This window comes from Lycorma delicatula, chromosome 1 (assembly GCF_047948215.1).
Source record: "Lycorma delicatula isolate Av1 chromosome 1, ASM4794821v1, whole genome shotgun sequence".
Lineage (NCBI taxonomy): Eukaryota > Metazoa > Arthropoda > Insecta > Hemiptera > Fulgoridae > Lycorma > Lycorma delicatula.
In genome coordinates this window covers 67,109,817-67,127,684 of record NC_134455.1, presented here as the reverse complement: position 1 = coordinate 67,127,684, position 17,868 = coordinate 67,109,817, and the positions used below count along the sequence as shown (strand labels likewise).

Below are 17,868 nucleotides of genomic sequence, written 5' to 3'. Positions count from 1 at the left end.
AGATGAACATTATAAATTTTTGGTACTGTAGGATTAGATATTGTGAAACAAAACAATGACAGTTAAACAATTTGAAAATATTAAACTTTTTTGAATTTTAATGATAATTCAAAGCAAATGAAATCTGGACTATCCTACCTATCATAAACTCTTCAAGATGAGGCCAGCAATAAATTATTTAACAATAAATTTCATACTTTTCCTTTTATTTAGCACCTTTCTATTGAAGAACAAGTCTGCTCAACTATGATTCTTCATCATATGGACGTTTTTACATGTAAGAAACTCATTAGTGGGGATATAAAATCATTATTCTATGTTGTGATAAAGATCTTGCTCATATGTTTGGGATATGCAGTGGTGAGGAAAATGAAGCTAGATTTTGTGCTGTTGATGAACCAAATCTTGGAGCTAGTGGAACTGTTGTGATAAGATTAGTATGGGAAATTCCCAGGTTTAGAATTTATTTTGATTGATACTGTACTTCTTTGAATTCGATTGCTCTCTTGAAAATGTTGGGGTTGCTATCAGTTGGGGCAATTATGCAAAATAGAACATATCGAGTTGTGATTAAAGGTCTTTATATTAAAAGAAACATTGTAATATATGATAGTTTAAATAGTGGTAGACTGGTAGGTACATATATATGTATAAGACAAGGATGTTTATCATCTATACTTTTTAATATTTACAAAAAAGCAATATTACATTTAATATTACACAAAAGTTATCTTTATTTTGTTATAACGTACAGTCCAAGAAGAACCGTTTTAAATAAATTACTCTTTGCAGATGATCAACTTATTACACAGTTCTCAGAAAAAGCTTTACAGAGATCATTATATGAATTGAATAACATATGTAGTCAATATAATTTAAAAATATCATTGAATTAAACAAAGGTTATGGCTTTCTAGGGCAAGGAAACAATTAGTTCAAAAATAATTTTGGAAAGCAAACCGCTTGAACAGGTTTCAAATTTTAAATATTTAGGATGTGGTATCTGCTTTAGATCAGATGTAGATGCAGAAAATAACATTTTCAAGAATTTGTAAATAAATTTTCAAAAATATGCTTGGGACAAATAACAAGAAAAATTAGTTATAATTTTTGTAGCCGATTCATTTTATAAAAAATTTCTAAAATTGTTTTTAATTTACAATTATCTAAAATTTGGTAAAATAGTTGTTAAAATAAAGAATGAGATAAATGATAAAAATTTCTACTAAAATTTTAACTACGTACCTTTTTTTTTTTAACCGTACTTTAATTTTTTTATTAATTAAGCTATCGCATGGTAATGAAACTTCAACATTATTAAATAAAAAAAATAAATGTAGAAGGTACTTTTTTAGAATGATCTTAAGTGAAATTAGCAGTAATGTGGATAAAAATTTATTAATTTTACGACGTTTCGATTTTTTAACTCAATTTTCATCAGACAGCTCAATATTTAATGAAAATAAATATTAACCATACTGCATATAATTAATCAATAATCCCAGTACAATAATATAACAATCACAAACTGATAATAGTCATATTAATGAAATTTCATCCATATTCCTGCTAATTTTAACTTAAATAAATTAGTTATATTTATATGTTTTCCATTTATTACAGATCATTTCCACGGCAGGACAACTCTTTTCGCTTCAACCAGTAAGTTTATATAATTTTATATTTAATGTTTATTACACAAGATTAGCGAACGAAGCAAGTACGTAATGCCGTTTCCATGCAAAGATTTTCACATGATTTCAATGTAAGCTAACTAAAGTTAATCTAATGTTCGGTAATCTTTTCTAATTACCATTAAATAAATATATAAGTTATTTACACAATGGTACGCAGGTTTTTCTTATGATATAAATTATATTTTTTTTTAAATGTCTCACAAAATAGTTGTTGTACAGTACAGAATTCAGAGAAATTTTAGAACAAATTATTAGGTGTGATATTTTCTTTTGACAGTAAAGATTAGAGTTAATTACAATTACATGATTAACTACTGAGTGCAGTGGCGATGAACTATGACCATTATAAACTCTTTCTTTCAGAATGATCATCATTTATATAACATTGTCACATAATATCTATGTATCTGGGTCTTGTGCGCAGGATCCTGTAACTTTGGTTTCTGCATTTAACTCCTGATGTCTGATGCATTGAATGATAATAATAATAATTGTCGAGTTACTAGCAGTAAAAATACATGTGAAAGATTTTATCAAACTTGACATACTCTACACAGGAGTCTGTATCCACTACTTTGGAACAACTTCGTGTAATAAATGAATCCATTACAAATAATGCAATCATAAAAACAGGGGTGGAGGAAATACAAGTAATAAGAATATATGGACTAAATGTATAACAGACGGCACTGAGACAAGTTGTTTGGAAAAATATTCCTCCTAATGTTTCCATGGAAGAAAGTTAATGTAAATGTTCTACAAACTTACCAGACTCTGTCAGTCGGTTACAGACTCCATATCATTAGTTCTAGTATTTTTTTTAATGAAGACATAAAAACAAACATAGTTGGAGACACTTTTGTATAATTGTCAAACTGATCTTGGAATAAGTATCAATTTGGCTTTTGCTGATGTTATTATCTTTCATCTTATTCTCAGATGAACATTATAAATTTTTGGTACAGTAGGATTAGATATTGTGAAACAAAACAATGACAGTTAAACAATTTGAAAATATTAAACTTTTTTGAATTTTAATGATAATTCAAAGCAAATGAAATCTGGACTATCCTACCTATCATAAACTCTTCAAGATGAGGCCAGCAATAAATTATTTAACAATAAATTTCATACTTCTCCTTTTATTTAGCACCTTTCTATTGAAGAACAAGTCTGCTCAACTATGATTCTTCATCATATGGACGTTTTTGACATGTAAGAAACTCATTAGTGGGGATATAAAATCATTATTCTATGTTGTGATAAAGATCTTGCTCATATGTTTGGGATATGCAGTGGTGAGGAAAATGAAGCTAGATTTTGTGCTGTTGATGAACCAAATCTTGGAGCTAGTGGAACTGTTGTGATAAGATTAGTATGGGAAATTCCCAGGTTTAGAATTTATTTTGATTGATACTGTACTTCTTTGAATTCGATTGCTCTCTTGAAAATGTTGGGGTTGCTATCAGTTGGGGCAATTATGCAAAATAGAACATATCGAGTTGTGATTAAAGGTCTTTATATTAAAAGAAACATTGTAATATATGATAGTTTAAATAGTGGTAGACTGGTAGGTACATATATATGTATAAGACAAGGATGTTTATCATCTATACTTTTTAATATTTACAAAAAAGCAATATTACATTTAATATTACACAAAAGTTATCTTTATTTTGTTATAACGTACAGTCCAAGAAGAACCGTTTTAAATAAATTACTCTTTGCAGATGATCAACTTATTACACAGTTCTCAGAAAAAGCTTTACAGAGATCATTATATGAATTGAATAACATATGTAGTCAATATAATTTAAAAATATCATTGAATTAAACAAAGGTTATGGCTTTCTAGGGCAAGGAAACAATTAGTTCAAAAATAATTTTGGAAAGCAAACCGCTTGAACAGGTTTCAAATTTTAAATATTTAGGATGTGGTATCTGCTTTAGATCAGATGTAGATGCAGAAAATAACATTTTCAAGAATTTGTAAATAAATTTTCAAAAATATGCTTGGGACAAATAACAAGAAAAATTAGTTATAATTTTTGTAGCCGATTCATTTTATAAAAAATTTCTAAAATTGTTTTTAATTTACAATTATCTAAAATTTGGTAAAATAGTTGTTAAAATAAAGAATGAGATAAATGATAAAAATTTCTACTAAAATTTTAACTACGTACCTTTTTTTTTTTAACCGTACTTTAATTTTTTTATTAATTAAGCTATCGCATGGTAATGAAACTTCAACATTATTAAATAAAAAAAATAAATGTAGAAGGTACTTTTTTAGAATGATCTTAAGTGAAATTAGCAGTAATGTGGATAAAAATTTATTAATTTTACGACGTTTCGATTTTTTAACTCAATTTTCATCAGACAGCTCAATATTTAATGAAAATAAATATTAACCATACTGCATATAACTAATCAATAATCCCAGTACAATAATATAACAATCACAAACTGATAATAGTCATATTAATGAAATTTCATCCATATTCCTGCTAATTTTAACTTAAATAAATTAGTTATATTTATATGTTTTCCATTTATTACAGATCAGTTCCACGACAGGACAACTCTTTTCGCTTCAACCAGTAAGTTTATATAATTTTATATTTAATGTTTATTACACAAGATTAGCGAACGAAGCAAGTACGTAATGCCGTTTCCATGCAAAGATTTTCACATGATTTCAATGTAAGCTAACTAAAGTTAATCTAATGTTCGGTAATCTTTTCTAATTACCATTAAATAAATATATAAGTTATTTACACAATGGTACGCAGGTTTTTCTTATGATATAAATTATATTTTTTTTTAAATGTCTCACAAAATAGTTGTTGTACAGTACAGAATTCAGAGAAATTTTAGAACAAATTATTAGGTGTGATATTTTCTTTTGACAGTAAAGATTAGAGTTAATTACAATTACATGATTAACTACTGAGTGCAGTGGCGATGAACTATGACCATTATAAACTCTTTCTTTCAGAATGATCATCATTTATATAACATTGTCACATAATATCTATGTATCTGGGTCTTGTGCGCAGGATCCTGTAACTTTGGTTTCTGCATTTAACTCCTGATGTCTGATGCATTGAATGATAATAATAATAATTGTCGAGTTACTAGCAGTAAAAATACATGTGAAAGATTTTATCAAACTTGACATACTCTACACAGGAGTCTGTATCCACTACTTTGGAACAACTTCGTGTAATAAATGAATCCATTACAAATAATGCAATCATAAAAACAGGGGTGGAGGAAATACAAGTAATAAGAATATATGGACTAAATGTATAACAGACGGCACTGAGACAAGTTGTTTGGAAAAATATTCCTCCTAATGTTTCCATGGAAGAAAGTTAATGTAAATGTTCTACAAACTTACCAGACTCTGTCAGTCGGTTACAGACTCCATATCATTAGTTCTAGTATTTTTTTTAATGAAGACATAAAAACAAACATAGTTGGAGACACTTTTGTATAATTGTCAAACTGATCTTGGAATAAGTATCAATTTGGCTTTTGCTGATGTTATTATCTTTCATCTTATTCTCAGATGAACATTATAAATTTTTGGTACAGTAGGATTAGATATTGTGAAACAAAACAATGACAGTTAAACAATTTGAAAATATTAAACTTTTTTGAATTTTAATGATAATTCAAAGCAAATGAAATCTGGACTATCCTACCTATCATAAACTCTTCAAGATGAGGCCAGCAATAAATTATTTAACAATAAATTTCATACTTCTCCTTTTATTTAGCACCTTTCTATTGAAGAACAAGTCTGCTCAACTATGATTCTTCATCATATGGACGTTTTTGACATGTAAGAAACTCATTAGTGGGGATATAAAATCATTATTCTATGTTGTGATAAAGATCTTGCTCATATGTTTGGGATATGCAGTGGTGAGGAAAATGAAGCTAGATTTTGTGCTGTTGATGAACCATATCTTGGAGCTAGTGGAACTGCTGTGATAAGATTAGTATGGGAAATTCCCAGGTTTAGAATTTATTTTGATTGATACTGTACTTCTTTGAATTCGATTGCTCTCTTGAAAATGTTGGGGTTTCTATCAGTTGGCGCAATTATGCAAAATAGAACATATCGAGTTGTGATTAAAGGTCTTTATATTAAAAGAAACATTGTAATATATGATAGTTTAAATAGTGGTAGACTGGTAGGTACATATATATGTATAAGACAAGGATGTTTATCATCTATACTTTTTAATATTTACAAAAAAGCAATATTACATTTAATATTACACAAAAGTAATCTTTATTTTGTTATAACGTACAGTCCAAGAAGAACCGTTTTAAATAAATTACTCTTTGCAGATGATCAACTTATTACACAGTTCTCAGAAAAAGCTTTACAGAGATCATTATATGAATTGAATAACATATGCTTGTCCATATGCAATAATATTCTTGTCCCACGCATATTGTTGTTTTTGTTTTAACTTTAATACATGGTTCCCAATCTATATTTTTTAAGCTATCATATCCCATAATCACCTCCTACGTTTAAGTGTTTGTCAAACCTTGGCACAGTTTTCTGTATGGCTATCTCAAAGAAGTCTGTCTTCAGTCCATTAAACCACTCGAGAACAGCTGTCTTGATGTCTCGTCACTTTCAGAGTGGTTCCCGACAAAAAATTTCTTACATTTTGTAATCACGTGAATATCACTTGAAGCAAGATTTGACTATATGGCAGATGGTCAAACATCCCACCCGAAACGTTTTAGAAGTTAACAAGTTTTTTGTGTCATGCAGACGAGCATTTTCATGAAACTAAAAACACTCCACGACTCGAAAGACCACGCTGGCAATTTTTAACTCCATGGCGAAGTTTCATAAAAAATTTCCGAATGTTCTCCCGTAATTTTTTTTATTTATTTTATTTAACTTCTCTACTCCCCTGGGCCGGACCGACTTGATGGTATTACGCCACCTAGGGGAGTATCCGTTATTCTAATAGGCCCTCCCCACCAACCGGCTATATACCGGCATGGCAGGTCAGGCCTACCGGTTGGCTCTTTTGAGATTTTTTCACATTTTTAATTTTGTCCTTTACAACTACACATCATACCTATGTGTCGTGATGTGCTGTTTGGATCTTTTTCGTTTACTTTTTTAAACCTGATATATTTTGTTAAGAAAACCTAACAGTCAACCCAAGAAATCCTCAGCGGCTTATCGAAACCAGCACACTTCAGCATGTTGGCTCTCACCGCTGAGGCTGTCCACCCAAACTACAATCTAAAAACCCATATTCCTTACATCTATAATTTTTTGTTTAAGGACAGACCTTATGAACTCTACAACCTTTCTCCAATTCTCTACTCTACTGAGGATATGATCTATTATCTCTCTCGGAGTCTTTCCGTCAATACCAGCATTGTATCTTAACATTTGCCATTTTTGGCAATTCAGGAAAGTATGCTCTACATCGTCGTTACGTTGCATGTATTGTCACGTTCGTTACAATACAAGCACGTAGATTGATCTCTTTTGCCAACTTTGTGGAGGTATTCGCTAAAGCACCCATGGCCAGTTAAAAACTGTGTGACGTAGTAATCTATTTCTCCGTGGCGTCTGCCTGTCCATCTAACTATATCAGGGATCAAGGATCTGGTCCATCTGGCTACCCCAGCCTGCAGCCATCTTTCCTGCCATATATTATTAATATCTTGTCTGACTTCATTATCCACACGTCCTAAAAACCTCTCAATCCTGTGTCTAGCAATGAGATCAAAAGGGGCATACCAGAAAGCACACAGAGGGTCTCATACGAGACCGTTCTGTAAGCGGATGCTACTCCAAGCAATACCCTCCTGTGAATCTTTTTTAATCTGTCCTTGTTCCTGTTAATAGTCATAGCGGGCCACCATGCAGGAACCGCATACAAAATCGATGAGACTACGGTTGTCGCAAGTAGTCTCTTTTTCGATACCCTAGGAGCTCTGTGCTTTGATATAATAACGTTCAAGCTTTTAATCGTTTTCTCTGCGCTATGACAGACGTTCTCCCGTAAATTAACGACACCATTTCCTTACGTTTCCTTCGTTCATTACACTGTCATCATATACTTCAGTAATTCGTCGATTAATTTCCTCAGGACGAACACCTTGCGCGTTCGATAAACGTATGACCGATCGTAACTCACAATCGGTGGGATTTTCAATTTTTTTATCCATTATAAACACATGCAAAATCATTCTGTGACACAGGTATAGCTAGGAAATTTCTTACAGCGCTAACCAAACAACTGAGAACAAATGATCTTGACCCATTGTTGTGATTGAACTTTACCGCATACGATTCATATTTTCTGGACGACCATAGTAGCCGTGTTAATTATTATCTTTAATAAGAGTGACTGAAAAATTAAAATTGGTTATATAAAACAGATATTAATGATCTTATGGCACTCATTAGTGTTCATGTTGCTTATCAATTTATATGCAAAAAAAAAACTGGAATCTTGTGATTAATCATTTGCTGAAATTTACTTAAAAACCATACTCTATTCTTTTAATAACTGAGTCCGAAACATATTTTGTTCAATTCTTGTTGTATTTTATTCAAAATTAAAAAAACTGAAAAATAAAGTTACAAGAAAGAGCGTCTTTACAAGTCATTTCATAATCTTAAGCATTAAAATTAATTTTATAGCTACACGTTCATCATATCACAAGACTACTGATACTTTTTTTGTTTTAGTTTTGAAATCGCTGTTTAACAGCAAGTAAAAATACCAGCAGCAAGCAATGAAATTGCACATGATTGTTCAATAGCCATGATCAGCAGAAACTAGATATTAAATGTGGCTTTATCCATTGGCTTTCTAGCTTTAACTTTATCCCTCTGTATCCAGTGCACTATGGTTTGAGATTTTTCAATTCTGTAGAACCATTCAATAGTAAAGTAATGTAACCATCTTACCCAGAATTCAAGAACTTATTTAATCAGTGTGATGCTTATAAAATATCATGAGAAATAAAATTACTTAAACATTTTGATTTAATACAGAAAATTTAGAGTTACTGTTGTTTAATGTACAGTGTCCAAAAATAGTTCTTAATATACAGTCTTCAAAAAGTCCCGAACCGTAGTCGAAATCACAGTATTTGTTGAATATGTCGTTCGTTGAATTCCAGACAGATCTGTAGGCGGAATTTCAGGTTGTTTAACACCTATATGACTATAATGACTGTCTATGGCATGACGTTCATCCAATCCTGGTGTGTAGGTCAGCCACATTGTGAAATTTGATTCTATACACCCATAACTTTAGATACCCTCAGAATGAAAAATCCATTAGATTGAAATCTGGCAACCATGGAGCCCATTCAACAAGTCCTTTGCTACTAATCCAGAGTTCAGGAAAGATTTCATCCAACCAGTATTGCACAGCACTTGCACAGTGAGGTGGAGCTCCCTGGAATCCCACTTAAGATATTGGCGCCGTTAAACTGAATATCTGCAATTTATATATGCCCCCAAATTCTGATATCAGTAAAGATTATCTCTCCAGTCTGTTTTCACAGATTCCTTTACGGGTTTAATAATTGGCGATTTCAATGACCATCACTATTCCTGTGGCTTATCAGCATGTTCAGTTGATCGAGTGAGGCAGAACGTAGATTTATAACGCTTTTAAAGTTCCTGGTGAATTAGTACTGTGTTTACAGAAACTCAAAAGTTAAACATCAAATTCTAACCCTTAAACTACCTAGAATGCTTATTACCATAGAAGAAATTCTTCAAGAGAGTAAGACCATCTTTTCCTAAACACTGCTTTATCCTTTTTATCCAGTTTTTTTTCACAAGCATTAATCTCATGTCATATGAGTAATTTCTCCAAGAACTTTGTCTCCACATAATAATAATTAAACTTTCTAAATCTTATTTGGACGGCGGTCACCAAAACAATACCAATTATTGAACATAAAATGCAGGGGTCTCATCAATTTATCATTCAAAAAACATTATGTTTATCGAATAGTAAAGATATAAAATATGCTTACATCTACTAAATGAGCAAGGTATTCTAAGAGAGATTATGATCAACCATTACACAAAGGATCTACATTTGTGATAAATGCTGTGTAAAGTTTTTACTTCATGAAAATGGCATCATTATTTTCTTGATCACTTTATTTTTGTCATCTTTTAAAGTGATATTTTCATTAACTATTAAATAATAGTGATGAGATGCTGAGAAATTATAATTATCTTTGGATTTATATTAGCAATAAATTGTATTCATGTTGTAGTTGTATGTTCTTCTTATTTTTAAGCAGAAATACAATTTCTGCAGACTATCATTTAAGTTTGTGTCTAATTTTAGCTCAAGTCATTATTACTCAATGTCATATCAAGAAAATGATACCTACAATAATTTAGAGATATTACATTTCAAAGGTATAATTTACATTTATACAGACAGAAAATAATTCAGAAAAATGAAAATATTCAATTACACTTTAAATAAAGATATGTAGTAAAGCAAAAATTAAGGCTAAACTTTTTTTTTTCAAATAATACATAGAAAATATTTTTTCCAGGTTATATTTTAAAAGGATAAGACAAATGAAGAGCGATTAATTTTAATTAATAATTTTCTGAATTTTGGCTACTAGTAGACAGTAATATTTATTCTAATTGGTATAAAGAGTTTTTTTTATATCATTAATGAATTAGACTACATAACAAATGATAATTTAATTTATCACAACTAATACCAGAAACTTTATATATATATATATATATATATATATATATTATATATATATATATATATATATATTATATATATATATATATATATATATATATATATTATATATATACATACCATATATGAGATCTTTATTAATCAAAATATATCTTAATAGAATAAATCTCTCTTTTAAATTTGTAACTTCTAAGTAAATATATAATAAATAAAAAAATAAAAATAAAATTGATTCTTTTTTCTCCTTCTTTTACAGTTGTGAAAACATTATTTTGTATTTAATTGGTAATCCACTGGTTGGTCTAGTGGTGAAAGCATCTTCCTAAATCAGCTGATTTAGAAGTCAAGAGTTCCGGCGTTCAAGTCCTAGTAAAGTCAGTTGTTTTTACATGGATTTGAATACTAGATCGTGGATACCGGTGTTTTTTGATGGTTGGGTTTCAATTAACCACACATTAATTATTTATTATTTAACGATTACTACTTTATTTTAACTGCTCTAGGAATCTTTTCTGTAGTTGGCTTGGACATGCAAATTATTCATTTCATATTCTGTTCAACAGAATGATTCGGTCAGTATGAGTTGACAGCTACAATGTTACTAACTTTTTCTTTTGGGCTTGATGAATTAATTTGCCATAGAAGCTTGAAGCTTGTTCAGGGTTTGGAAAATGTAAATTGTAGTTGTGTCATATGAAAAATGCCATGCATAATTGTGACTGAATCCTATCTCTGGATGAAAATTGAGACACTATCACTCTGCAACAGAGATCGGAAAACATGAATCCTTTCCATCAAAATACCTGTAGATTTAGATAAGCTATGTACTCCTAATTTTTTGTTTATTTTAACCTGAAATTTGTAAATTTTATGATAAGTCTGTCCATCAACTCAACTTTCCATCTATTTTGAATGTACATTTCTGTTATTGTTTTTAATTTTAAATGAACAAAATATTGTTCAATGTAATTGGCTTGTTGTAGATTATTCAAACAAATAAACAAACACCAGAATGTGTTAGAATATTAATCAGTACGTTGTTAGAATGTTTATCAATACATTGTTAGGCTGTAAAGGGAAAATGAACATCTGTAGAAATATCTAACTAATATTTTAGGTACAGTTAAAGGTAAAATAGTAATTTTACACTGTTTTAATGGTTACTTAAAACTATAATGAATTAATTTTCAAATTAGTGCCTAAAATCAACATTACATATCTTTTCATACTGTGTGCTTAACATAATTTATATCACTTTTTCTAATGCAATTTAAAACTTGAACTAGACTATATTGGACTAATAATTAATAATAATTATTATTAATTCTTATTAAATTACCTATTTTATTATATTTATTGTCTTTAAGCTTCTTTTTATACATTTCAATATTATCCCTAATCAAATTAAATACATAATCAAATATAAGATTACCCAAAATTTTTGCCAAGTGTAAATGTGTATTTTATAATTCAATGTTTATTAAATTTGTTCTATAATCTGCATATATGATTTCTTGTATTACCCTACATTTTTCAGCTAATCCTTTTGTTTTATTTATACATTTATTAATTTGGTAATTTTTTATATTGAGCCTAGCATATTTAAGATATAACATTTAATTTAAGGCATATTTTGTTTATTGCATTATATTACTAAGTTTAACATGTAACTTGTAGAATTTAAATAATAATTTTACCTGGTTGGCATTTATAATTATTATTTTAAAATCAATTCTTTCAAGAATCGTACTCTCTGTACAATACACAAATTTATTTATTATATATTTTTTTGCACTTTTGACACGAGCTTTCTCCTGCATTCATTTTAATTGATTTTTTTATCTTGTTGAATTAAGGAATATATATATTTGTTTATGTATTTCTAAGTTTCTAATTCCCAACTGTTGACACAAAATCTGAAACTAATTGTATTAAACTTGAAACAATATTATTATTGCACAATAACATACCAAAAACATAAACAAAACTACAACAAACACATAAATGCAAATAACTACCAATTATAAACAACAAAATATTGACGTTAAAAACTAAAAAAAAAAAAAAAAAACTATACTATCAGTACAATAATAAACATAACCAATGAGAAAACTAGACAAATACCTTAACCCAAAAAACATAAATAATAGTACACAAACCAAAACAATCAACAAATAAGGGCAATTAACTAACATAATCAGAAGCACCAGCACCACAAAACCAAAACAACCATTTAACAAAAAACTAATAACATCAATCAGAACACTAAAAATCACTAATGAGGAGATTGCAACCAAAACTGAAATACAACGTAATCAAACACATATAAACACAAAACAACAACTGAAATCTAGATATCAAACTACATACCAATCCTACTAACTAACAAGTCCCACGGGACAATCATTCTACCTACAGTCATGATCACAGGGCTTCCCAACACGAGAACAGTTCAAACATACAGGAGAACCCTGTATTATTTCTTAACTGCACTATCTTTAGTATGATGACCCTCTTTGCAGCAAAATGCACATGACTCCTTCCCCTTCAGGTCCTAGCCACGTGTCCCAACCTCAGACATCTGAAACACCAACGCACCTGCAATTGATCTCTCATCTTGCATGATCGGAAATCCACAAAAACACGACCGTCTACAAGAAGTCTTTTGCGTATCTCCTTCTCTCACTCCACAATGCACAACACCGCTGTCTCTTTTGTCAACCCCATACATAATTTTACATTTAACATGAAAATCCTTGTAATCACAAAACCCTAATGCCGCATTTTCGTTCAAGTCGCATTTAGAAAACCTGCCTCCCCCAATTCCGTTGTACATCTTATATTATTAATCGTGGCTTCAAAGGCTTAGAAGCAACTACCTACCAAGAGGATACTTACTCATTCCCTCAATTTCACAAATATCTTGTTCAGGATCAGTATCATTGGCCACAATCCATACTACTTTCGAATTATTTTTAAGACTGACAATCTGAAAAACCATATTTCTAGCACCAATTTCTTCACCAACTCACCATTGAAGGCGGCAGATGAGAAACCAGAAGGGCTGTCTATTAACAATACCTTCGGCTTCGATTTTGCAAGTACAGAAGTAGAAACTACCTCAGAAGCAAATCTCGCGACTGGTGTAGGCACAACAGTCCTCTCTCACTCACTCATTCCAGCCCTGATTCACTCAATGTATCCCTGCAGCCAACACTTAAGAAATGTAGAAAACTTCCCCACATGGAATAGTATAAGAGAAAAGTACCTCGGCACTTTTACCTCATATTTTTAGAATCACTCACAAATTCTTCCACCTCACCATACAAATCATTAAATATATCGATTAATTCAGTTACGTCATTCGACACCATTCTGTTGTCTCCAGTTGCTTTTCGAATTTTGGTAAAGCAACCTCTGCCTTTCTGGCCTTCAAGGGTAATACCTGCTTATCCTGACAAAGAAATAGATGGACCAAAAATCTCTTGGGCTAACCTCACATCTGAATCTGATTCTTTGGCAGCTGTACTAGCCACCCCTACACCTCTGAAGCTTTTGTCTTCTTAATTGTACCTGAGGATAACTCCTCTAAGGGATACATCCCTTTTCCTTTCTTCTTCAACCACAACAGTTGACCAGAACTTGCAGTACTAACCGTCTCTCCATCAGACTACTCTCAAAACGAGCTTCATGACTCAAACCTAATACCCTAAACACAAAAAATAATGTTAATAATTGCACAGATTATTTAAAAAGAGTTGATTAATTCAAAAGAGAATTTATTATATAACAAAACATGGAAAACGCTGTAGAAAAGAGGTATAACAATCACATATAAAACAACACAGAAACAGCGATGCTTGCAACCAATACTTATAACTAACCGACATCTATCATTTCAGATTATACTAAAACATAATTTATATTATTATTTGTTTTATGGATATAACATTAATGTCATTTGACATTTTTTTTTAAATTTTAATTTTCTTTTTAACTTTTTTTTTTATAGATGTAGGAGATGATTTTTTTTTTAATTTTAATTTTCATTAAACCTGTCAAGATGCAAGTTGTTTCAGATGAGGTTGTTCTAAATGCCTTTGAAATTATGGTAATTAGTCTTTGAACCTTGCTAAGTTTAACTCTGTTGCATTTTATTGCCAGAGCGCTGTATTTATTGATTTCAATGGTAGCAGCATTCCATGCACACAGTGAAGTGAATGTAGGAGTATATACATCTCCATAGAATATGTTGTTCTTGGTGGTTCCAGAAAATTGAGAGAAATGTGTTGCAACAAATATTATCGTGGGGTGTAACTGTATAAATTTCAAGGCATGACATTACATAAAGCAATTGCTGATCTCGGAACAAAAATATTTTATGAAAGTCAAGCATATGTTGCTATCAGTAAATTCATTGGATGGTTTAACTACCAGTGCACTGGATCCACCGAAACTGCTAAATGATCCTTATGATGAGAACATGCTCAATGAAATGCAGCAACTATGCAATATTCACCTAATTGGAATTGTTTGGATTCAGAGGTTGATGGACATATCTCTGGAAAATATTTTTTTAAAGACTGTATTATCAAAATAAATCTGCTAAACTACCCCACGAGGTCACAGTACACTGGAAACTATAGGAGTAGACCAATCTGCCTGTACCCATATACATACATTGCCCAGGTTCCTGGGGTTCGGAACACGTCCTTGGAATCTTATCACTGAACTACTCTAGCTATTAGAAACATGATGGCCTGGTATGCTACGCCCCAGTACGATCAGTTCAGCTCTGATGCCTCATAGCAACAGTTTATAATTGTCGAAAATTCTGAATAACAGGAGTAATACTTGCCAGATGGTAAACCGTGCTTCTTGCTGAAATGATACTGAAATTTTAAATGCACATTGAAGACTCCAAAAAAGTTTATTACTATGAGTGTTCTGTTTATTGTAATTACCACTGTAGGTCGAATTGGTAAGTTATCAATGTAAACTACGAGACTATTAATGTAACATTTAAACTACAAGATCATTGACATAAACTATAATGTTTTATGTAAGGTTACTTATGTAAACTGAAATGTAATTGGAATGAACTATAATGCCAGTGATGTAACTGTAATGATGCAATTTGTAACACCATCATTTGAAATTGTAAATTTATTGAAGTGCAATGTAAGCGAAATAATATGTAACGATGCTGGTATAATCTACCTCAGGCCTGTTTGATTATTGAGTAAAGCAATCTGTAATATGTAAAAGGTTTTAGAAGGTGAACAATAATAATTTTAATGAACTGATACATATATGTGTTAGACGTATATACATTATTGCTCCTTGACATTCAAATTTCTAATTAAACAACACGTTTAAAAAAAATAAAATAATACCAGTATCGTATTTAGATAACTACTGTACTGAATAGTAAAGTTATGGAATAAACAAAAAAGCGTTAATAAATAAATTATTAAAAACAAAATTCCGGACTATTAATTGCACACATTCATCTAGAACAGAGGTTCCCAAACTTATTTTTCTCATAGACCACTTTCAAAATTTTGCTGGTTCCGGTGGACCCCCTGCAGCTAGTGTACTAGCTCCGGTGGACCCCCTGCAGGTAAGTACTTACTACTTTTTCGACACTGGCAAATGCTAACATCTATTCACTTTACTTTTCTTTTCAAAACTCCAGAAACAAATGAATAACGTTTATCCTTGGCAATCGTATTTATATTAGTGAAGAATCAAACAAGTTCATGCAAGATTACTAGCACACACACCACAAGTCATATTTCGTCCCTTTGCACGTCTGAACAAGCGTTGCGGATGGCGGCGCTTTGCAAGTCTCGACACGTTCGTTGTACTGAATATGGAATATGCAAGTTTTTACAAGTAACAGTCGCTGAGCTTCTCAAAACATTATCTGCCTAGATTGATATGCAAAGTCAAGCCAACATTTTAGTTCTTCACTATCGAAACCAGATGAATTTTCGTGGACCCCCGCTTACGAATTGTGAATCCCCATTTTTTTGTCACGCCAACGTAGACCCCCGTTGAGTCTCCCATGGACCCCTGGGGTACACCTGGACCACTTTGGGAATCAATGATCTAGAATAATTATGAAAAACCAACCAAAAATCGTTAAACAAGTTTCTCTTTCATCACTTCCAGGTTTTTTTCAGGCTACCATAATTTAATCTGTGATTTGAAATTTAATATTACTTATACATTTTATGTTGCAGTCATGTTATAATCATTTTATGTTTCAGCACAAATATTTTATTTTCCTAATTTTTTTTTGTGTTGCATATAGTATTACTCTTACATCTGCTTGACAACAACTGGTCAATAAATTTTCTGTTTAAGAATTACCCTTTATGGAAATGCACATGAAAAAAGTAATAAATAAAATTTCATAACTTTGATTACAAAGCTTGAAATTATTAAGCGAATTGATAATGGGGAATACAAGGGAAGCATAATTAGAGCACTAGACTTTGGTGAGTTTACAATACATACAGTTAAGAGCTAGTATTACATAGAAAAAGGCAGAATTGCATCTTTAGGTATGCAATGCACTAGAAATATAAGCCTATTATTGACTGAAATGGAAGATTTTATTTGGTTAGATGGTTGTAATCAAATGAGTATTCTATTAATGGATACAATATCAAGATCAAAGTTTTGAGCCTTTTTTCTTCACTTAAAGAAAATAAATATCAGTACAAGGGAATATTCAAAATTTAATGTAAATAAGAACTGGTTAGAAAATTTCAAAGTTTGATCAGGCTTAAAAATATTAAATTTACAGGCAAATCTCAACTGTAGTTAAAGCAGCAAAATATCCTGAAGAGTTAAAAATAATTGAAGAAAATGGGTACGATTATTGTCTTCTAAGTCAATGAAGTAAATCTATTCTGAAAAAATGACAACAATTCTGGCAAAAAAAGAAGTGATGACAACAAATTATAAAACATCAAAGGGTAAATTAACACCTCTACTCGGAGATAATACTGAAGATGTCTTCAAAGTAAAGCTTAAGTGCAATTAATAAATCCTTGCAATACACCGCATGCATCAAAATTACAATAATTTAACTAAAATACCGGGAATACATCTAATGAATTCTGGAAAATTTCAAAATTATAAACATGCGATTTTTTCTCTCAAAACATATCTATAATGCATTACATGTATTTAAAATCACTGATGAATATGTATATGCAGAATTTAAAAATTTATAGTAAGAAATAAAATTTAATTTTCACAAAAAAGTATTTTTTTTTTAATAAAATATCATAAATTTGTTTAACCTTCAGCAAACATTCATGCTTCTTTCTTCAATTAATTCAATCTCTAAATAAGATATTTTGCTTCTTCAATCGTTCAAAACA

The 17,868-nt window shown here is 30.6% G+C and overlaps 1 protein-coding gene across 17 annotated transcripts in view; it reads left to right on the top strand.

The window, feature by feature from the left end:
* The window catches only part of LOC142319079 (BTB/POZ domain-containing protein 6-like), a 53,336-nt gene extending 35,692 nt beyond the window's left edge, over positions 1-17,644 (top strand). For 5 of the 17 annotated variants that reach the window (XM_075356013.1, XM_075355977.1, XM_075355958.1 and 2 more), the window contains 3 exons: positions 1,624-1,662; positions 4,259-4,400; positions 10,725-11,971. In XM_075356013.1, coding sequence (XP_075212128.1) covers positions 1,624-1,662; positions 4,259-4,363 — 144 coding nt within the window. In that variant the 3' untranslated portion in view covers positions 4,364-4,400; positions 10,725-11,971. Of the gene's footprint in view, positions 1-1,623; positions 1,663-4,258; positions 4,401-10,298; positions 10,326-10,724; positions 11,972-17,285 lie in introns of those variants that run through there. The other 12 variants (XM_075356046.1, XM_075356092.1, XM_075356083.1 and 9 more) reach the window with 8 other exon arrangements.
* Positions 17,645-17,868: the final 224 nt, after the last annotated feature.